This window comes from Salarias fasciatus, unplaced genomic scaffold (genome assembly GCF_902148845.1).
Source record: "Salarias fasciatus unplaced genomic scaffold, fSalaFa1.1, whole genome shotgun sequence".
NCBI classification, from domain to species: Eukaryota; Metazoa; Chordata; class Actinopteri; order Blenniiformes; family Blenniidae; genus Salarias; species Salarias fasciatus.
The window spans coordinates 334,694-342,966 of NW_021941400.1; the positions used below are offsets into that span (position 1 = coordinate 334,694).

At 40.0% G+C, this 8,273-nt stretch overlaps 1 protein-coding gene across 1 annotated transcript; it reads right to left on the reverse strand.

The window, feature by feature from the left end:
• Positions 1 to 257: 257 nt before the first annotated feature.
• On the reverse strand, positions 258 to 3,706 carry LOC115385706 (tumor necrosis factor ligand superfamily member 6-like). The gene is made up of 3 exons (XM_030087766.1): positions 3,618 to 3,706; positions 1,235 to 1,534; positions 258 to 1,154 (listed from the first exon to the last, which is right to left on the reverse strand). The coding sequence occupies exons 2-3, from the start codon at positions 1,443 to 1,445 to the stop codon at positions 898 to 900; spliced, it is 468 nt and encodes a 155-aa protein (XP_029943626.1). The 5' UTR covers positions 1,446 to 1,534; positions 3,618 to 3,706; the 3' UTR covers positions 258 to 897.
• Positions 3,707 to 8,273: the final 4,567 nt, after the last annotated feature.

Consider the following 8,273-nt stretch of genomic DNA (forward strand, 5'->3'; position numbering starts at 1 on the left):
CAGGTGAGCTGAGACCCTGAATACTGTTACTGTTGCACTGTGGGAAATATTTGGAGCTGATTGAATTCAGTTCAATCCATCAGTATCAATGTCATCAGAGTTTAGTAGATTGAACAGCTCTGTGTTTCATGAGGAAGAGACTGAAGATCATCAAAACTCCCATTCACTGTTTACTTCACAATAAACTATCCTGATGAAGAGTGAAACACTTCCTGTTAGCGGTCAACATGTCAGACTGAAGAGAAAACACAACAAAACAACATTATGTGACATTTTATTCTGAGAGTAACACTGAGGAAATGTAAAGAGGTTTAACACTGAGAAACAATATAAACAGGAAATGCAGAGAAATATAATTGAATAAACTGATATATCAATGGAATAAATGGTTCAAAATAATTTTACTTGAAATATCAAAATCTTTAAACTGTGTAAAATGTGTTTTTTTTTCAATATAGTCAACCATGAACAATTTTGATAATTAAGAACTAAAACATAGTCAGTGAAAGAAAGCATTTTGAAAGAAATGTGGGAATTCACATATTTTAAATTCATCACTACAAACTGAAATCTTCTACAAACCTTTTCAGAAAAAACTTTTTTTCGTTTTAGTCAAACATTTTTATTCTGAAAGTAACACTGAGGAAATGTAAAGAAAGTTTAACATTGAGAAACAATATCATAAACAGGAAAAGCAGAGAAATATGTCATTTGTTTCTTTGTTTAAAATACTGACTGAACTGAAGTTCCTCTTTCTATTCTTCTTCTCTGTGTTTTCTACATGTGTTCAGGAGGAAGATTGTTTCAAGATCATCTTTGTTGTTCTTTACAGTTGATGACAGAAAACATGTTTGAGTTTTCCAGCAGGTGTGAGTGAGACGTCAAAGCTCTTGGAGGTCAGTCAGCATGTGTGGAGCTGGTGGACGGTCCTTTGTTTCTGAGGATCATCATCAGAGAGAGTCCAAAGCAGTAGACCACACTCTTCACTATCAGCACTGTGTACTGCAGGCAGAGCAGCCTCTCTCTGGACCAGTGTGGTGGAGGGACGGCTGGAGGAGGAGGAGGAGGAGGAGGAGGAGGAGTAGAGGGAGGAAGGGTAGGAGGAGGAGGACGAGTCGAAGGAGCAGTAGATGGAGATGCAGTGACCTTTGTGACTGAAATGGACAAAGGTCAACATGTCAGTGCTCTAAATAATGACAGTGAATCACAGCTAAAGTCATCAAACCTTCTTCACCTTGCTCTGTTTCAGCCTCCACTGTTTCTCTCTCGTGCTTCACAGAGCATCGATATTTTGTTTTCGGATCATAGTGTTTGAGCACCAAGATGGAGGTGGAGCGTCCCGACTCTCTGAGCTCCAGCTGCTCTCCCTCTCTGGAGTTCAGCTCCTCCAGGCCGCCGTTCTGCTTCAGTCTTTTCCAGGAGAACTGGACCTCAGGAGGGAACATGGCTGAGGCCACACACAGCAGGTGGTTCTTCAGGGGATCTCTGGAGGCTGCTGGGTACACGCTCACCACGGGCTTCACTACCTGCTGCTCTGGAGTCAGACAGCAGCAACAAGCAGCACACACACACAACCACAAAGTCAACAGCAGCTTCCAGCTCTCAGCTACATTCAGTCTGATCCTGGAAACCACCTCAACTCTGATCAATCAGCTGATTGATGTGAACACAGTACAAAGGTCACTGCTCACTGTGTTCATGTTGATATCAGACTCTGTCTTCACCTCAGGTCCTCATGTGTTGCAGCTCACAGTGATTTTAACAGAGAAATAAAGTGGTCAGAGTCGGGGCCACACAGTGGAGTCAGTGTGAGAAAGTTCCTGCTTCACATCCAGGCTGAACTCAGACTGAGTTTATGTGTGGAGTTTGCATGTTCTTCCTGTTCAGGCATTGTTTTCCTCCAGGTTCTCTGGTTTCCTCCAGTCTGAAAACAGCTTTTGATTCTGACCAGTAACTCTAAAGTAGTTGTATCTGTGTTCATGTGAGAGACTCGTTTTGTCTTCACTCAGATAAAGTCGGAGGAAAACAGTGTTCAGTCAGAATCTTTATTTTACATTATTATGTTACACAATATTTGCCACTGATGTCATTTAAAATCAATTGAAAATATTTTGAGGAATCTGAGTGTTAAAATAAATCTGCTTATATTAGCACATTAATTTCTATAACTATGATCTTTATATATATATTTAATGCTACGACTTTTCCTTGAGTCCAAGAAAGCTTCATGAATTAATTAATTATATGATGTAAAACAATTACAACAGCTAAAATTTTAATGAGTTGAGTCTATATATTTTCACAAAGTGATTTTGAAAAAAACTAATATTTTTATGTGACATAATTCAAGTTCTAATATTGAATTAGATACTACAATTGGCACAGTTCAAATTTAAATGCTTTATTTAAAGGAGACACGTCAAAGAATGCATTTAAAAAATATATTAATGCATCAGTTTTGTAAAATGTCCATTCTAACAGATTAGTTTCATCTCAGGTGATAATTCACACACAAAGTTAAACTTCATTAATTCTGATTTTAAAGATAAAATGTAGAGACCATCTCATGATTATATTCATTTTATTTAAATATATTTCATTTTTTTTAAGAATACAGGTTATGAAGCAAAATAGTTACATAACTTCCCTACTTATGTTTTTTATTGGTGGTTGGTGGTATTTATTTGGTGGTAAAATAAAGAAAAGAGCACAGAACATAGTCAGCTGAACTTGGTAGTTCATTAATATTCAATTGGGGAAAATCAAGAGACAAAAAAAACAATTATCATTCATTTGAATTGTAGTACATAAAAAATTAAAATGGTTTCACCTCAGTGCAGGATAAATTGAGCTGCTAATTGTTTGGGTTTTTTCAAAAAAGTTTTTTAAACTATATTCCTCACATTATCATATGTTGACGCACTCCTCAGTATGAACTGAAAATATTTTATGTTGATTAGTGACACCAGACTCAACATAATCAAATGTTGTATTATTTGTATTTTGCCATTCTATTTGTAACGTTTAAAATATTGGCAGTGATTGAATTCAGCAACATTCAGCACAAAGGATTTCAGGAATCTGTCAGTTTATTAGTAAAGAATCATCATCACTTTGAAAAGAAACTAAACTCTCTGGACACAGAATTAATAAATGAATTAACTTTAAGTATATGTCTGTGTGTTTATCTCGATGTGGAATAATTGTAGATATTTTCAACAGTAAAATACAATTAAAAGAGTGATTTCCCAAGTATCCCATCATTACTTTAACATCAAATCAGCATGTGTGTATTTCAGAAGATAAGTTCAGTATGTTTGTGTTTCAGTCAATTAATCACATTCTTCTAAATTACATTCAGTAAATTTAAATGATCATAATATCACATTAACTTTACATTTTAAGTAATCTGAAAGCAAAGCTGTGAAATTTCTTAAATCTCAAACCGCAGTTTGTCTTCAAGAAGTAACTGCTTTCTGAAGTATCTAATATTAAGATGAAAAGTATTTTACTAAATAACTGAATGAATGAACAAATAAATCGCATTTTAAATCCTTTCATCAAACATAATTTTAACTTCTGATAAAAAAAATACAAACAGAATAAAAGTTTCTTACCATTTACAACATACAGCTTAGTCCCAGAGCCAAAGATGTATTCTCCCACAGTGAGAAAGAGTGAAACAAAAACCCTCCTGCAGCTGAATGTGAGCTGAGCTGATGAGACTGTGTCATATTTCTACTTCATAAAAAGTTTCTCTGATTTCATATCAACACATCTGTCTCTGGTTTCTTTGATCCAGCAGCTCAGCTCTGATGATCATGTCTGTCTCTTGGTCCGTTCACAGCTTTACTGTAGTCCACATGGAGCAGATCTGGACTAAAATACTAACTGTTGGACGGAAAGAAACTTTGTTTTACTTCCTTTGTCGGCAGAAGATTAACTTCATGAAATAAACGAGTTTGTTTGACTAGTAAAATATTTTACTGGTTTTTTTTATTTAGTTTTTTTCAATATTTATTTTAAAAACATTTTTCCTTCTCACTAAAATGTATCTTTAATTGAATTTTTAATATATTCCTGTACAGCAATGCATGCTTTGGCTACGATAAGGCATTTAATAATTTAAGAAAACACTCCAGTGAAACAACTTGAAAATTACTACTTGAGGTACCTGCAACAAGAATTTCTGCAACAAATAAAAGTTGCACTTGAATGCACCAAGAAGTCCCATCAGCTTTACTGTAAGGATTTACTCCTGAACAGTCATCACAACTTGAGATGCCGGCACAGTATTGACTTGCTAATATTAATACCATCCTCATTTTTGAGAAACAACAGTATTTCATCAGTGTCACCAATCAAGAAGTTAGTTAAAGCAGTTTAACAGTGACACTGCACAGAAGTGTTTTGCATGACGAATCTTATCTTGTCATTATGAGGTCTTTTCTCGAAAATACAAGAACAAGATCTCATAAATACGAGACAAGGTGTGTAATTGTTGTTTCTTCAGTGAATGCAATGTGCTTCTTTAACAATGCATCAACAACCATTAAATGATTTTTGTTGACATCAGACGATACTTTGTAGGTGCTTTGGTCCAGCTTTTTCAGCTTTTTTCGTATAGCGGTAATTACAATATAGTCATTTCTAGACACTTTTATAGAGAAAACTCAACAGATCCACATGAGCAAGGAGAAGCAACTGTGGAAAGGAGAAACTCCCTTTTAAAAGGAAGAAACCTGCAGAACCAGGCTCAGAGGTGGCAGCTTTCTGCTATTCCGTTTGGAGTGAGGGGACAGAAAGAGAAAGAGAAAGAGATCTGACAGACAGATATATTTCTTGTATCAACAGAGAGTATTTAGACGAGAAGAGAGAAAATGGTTAGTGACATGTAGTTATGAAACATTATATGAAAGAAAGGAGAGAAGTGAAGCAAAATTGGGAGCTGGTTCCACATGGGAGCCCGGGGTTAAGCAAACTGCTTGCACCCAATGGGTCCAGGCTGTCTCATTCGATCAATGGATCAGCTGTTTTGATTGATAACATCCATCCATCCATCCATCCATCCATCCATCTATCCATTTTCTACTGCTTATCCAGGACCGGGTCGTGGGGGCAGCAGTCTCAGTAGGGATGCCCAGGCTTCCCTGTCCCCACACACTTCCTCTAGCTCTTTCGGGAGGATCCCAAGGCGTTCCCAGGCCAGCCGAGAGACAAATACCCCTTTCCCACTGCAACTAGCGGGTCGACCCATGTCTTCGACCAACTAACAATCGGCTTTATAGACGTTTTAGACTCCTTTCCCACTGCCTGCAGACCCGGGTCTAGCGAGGCGCGTTGCTGCATTTTTCCGCACTGATGGTATCCCACGTTGATGACATCATCAGCGCGACGGAGCAAAACGAAAGTAAACAATACAACGGAACACAGTCCTCGTTACCTGCAGACAAATCTCTTCCCCACGGATCAAGAGAAGCTCTCTGGTCTCGCTATCTTGCCAATGCTGGGTCATGGTGACGAAGGATATCTCACGCTGTGTTCAGAAACAACAACTGGCGCGCTAGTGTAGTCGCGCTGCGTCAACGTCATCATGTAAGTTCCCGGATGTGTTGCTCCCACTAAAAGCCGATAGAAAACTGACCCGGTAAATTCCCGGGTTGATTGCAGGGTCGAACAACCTGGGTCAAAATGCCGGTTAAACCCTTTCCTACTGCCATGAGGATCCGATTGTTAGCAAGTTTCAACAGTTTTTTTGGCCAGTGGGAAAGGGGTAATAATCTCTCCAATGTGTCCGAGGTCTTCCCCGGGCTCTCCTCCCGGTGGGACATGCCTGGAACACGTCTCCAGGGAGATGTCCAGGAGGCATCCTAAAAAGGTGCCCAAGCCACCTCTCGGGCTCCTCTCGATGTGGAGGAGTAGCGGCTCTACTCCGAGCTCCTCCCTGGTGACTGAGCTCCTCACCCTCTCAGGGAGCGCCCAGCCAACCTATGAAGGAAGCTCATTTCAGCCGCTTGTATCCGGGATCTTGTCCTTTCAGTCATGACCCAAAGCTCATGACCATAGGTGAGGGTGGGAACGTAGACTGACCGGTAAATCAAGAGCTTTGCCATTCGACTCAGCTCCCTCTTCACCACAACGGACAGATACAACGACCGCATTACTGCAGCCGCTGCACCGATCTGCCTGTCAATCTCATGCTCCATCCGTCCCTCACTCGTGAACAAGACCCCAAGATACTTAAACTCCTCCACTTGGGCAAGAGTTTGTCGACCGATCTGGAGGGGGCAAGCCACCTTCTTCTGGTCGAGGACCATGGCCTCGGATTTGGAGGTGTTGATCCTCATCCCTGTCGCTTCACACTTGGCTGCCAACCGCCCCAGTGCCTGCTGTAGGTCCAGGTTCGATGAAGCCAACAGGACAACATCATCTGGAAAAAGCAGAGATGAAATCCTGTGGTGTGTCGTTTACATCACAAGTTCTCATTTTGGAGCTCAAACTTACCATGGTGGAGCTTAGCTTGTAGCATGAGCTGAGGACAGCCAGCTGCGGTGTGCATGCCGAGTACGTGATCACTCTCTTGCAGCGCTTTCTGTTCGGCTTGAATCAGCGGCACCGTGAACAGTGATTGTGAAACGCACACTGTAATGTACTATATTGAAATATCGAAAATTTGTTTAAAACTCATACCATCGTTATTGGATAAAAATATACCGCAGTATATATTGTGATCGAAATTCTGACCAGCACTACAAGCACCACTTCCAAAACAGTTAATAGCTATTTAGATATTTGAGAAATAAATGGATAAAATGTACAACTATCACTTTGTAATGTTCCTGAAGTGTTCAAACATTACTCCGTGTTTCCCTGATGGATTACTTTTCTCCTCGATGGATTCTAAAACATGGCTCGTAACTGCTGAACGCCGCTCAAGTCTGGACAGAAAGTAAGTCTACTATTACACACGTAAAGATTGAAAGTTTAAAGGTATTAAACGTAACAAATGAGTGGTTTTACAGTTATATGGGAGAAGAACACGCAGGGCTGATGATTCATGACTGAAGTCAGGCTTTTTTTTGGAAGAGCTGCTTCATTCAGGTGCATTGTTTACTCACTGCACCTTAAAGGTTGTATAGAACATCTATATTACTAACAAAAATGAATTCAAGCTAAAAAATGGCATAATTAAGCTGTAGCAGCCTTGTTTTTGTCGTGATAAAAAAAGAAAATAAACAATCAATTCCGGACGTTGTAAAATCAACATTACTTTAGCCAATCAATAACGAGGTAGCCTCATTGTATATTGGTTTTCTAACGTGTCAATTAACCTCTCTACATTCGTAACATAACTGTCATGCTCCTACACCCTTTTCGTAAACCCCTTCCCCCACGCGCTCCACCCCGCTCCACCCATGCTAGGCTCTGATGCCGCTATCAACACCTTAGCACCTGTAGACATGAGACAATTGCTACAAACAACCTGTGGAGGGCAGCGTTACAGTAAGAGGCGTCAACTCTGCCAAAAATAACACAAAAGAAAAAGGTAGAAACAGTAGCCTGGACAGTTAGCATATGGTTATGCGATGGCTGACAAGAATCTGCTGCAAGTTAGTTGCAAGAGAAAGTCAGTGTTTCAGGTGGCTCAAAGGAGAAAACAAGGAGAAAAAAAGCGATCCCAAACTAAAGTTATTCTTGGGGAATCCTTGGTGTGCCCTGAAGGTGACCAAGGGGCTAAAGACCAGTGGCGACTGGTGGTGAAATTTGTTGGGGGGGCTAACAAATGCTTGCATAATACAGATTAAATAGTTAACAGAGCTGCAAAAGCAACCTATGATACACAGTTACATCAATTACAGGTACACTATACTTTTTTAGTGCTCTACATCAACTCTCTCTCTCTCTCTCTCTCTCTCTCTTTCTCTCTCTGTCACACACGCACATATTTACGCACTACAGATGTGTTCCAACCCAACTTCAACGCCTGCCCACAGATAGCCTGCTGCAACTGTTTGGTGACATGTAGTGCCAAACACGCCTTCAGTACAACAGCTAACCTCAGCAAAAACAAGGCTTCACAGTCCTTTAACAGGTCAACATGGGCCTACCTTATTTGAAAAGTAGCTCACATCGACACCTTTCTGGGACGCAAACAGGTTAATCACCATGTTGTTGAAGTCTGGTAATTTTTGCATGAAGTCCGTCTTGATAGACAGCTGGCAAGTCCATTCAATTGGTCCAAATAATTGGATTATCCAAAGCAAATAGTCCAC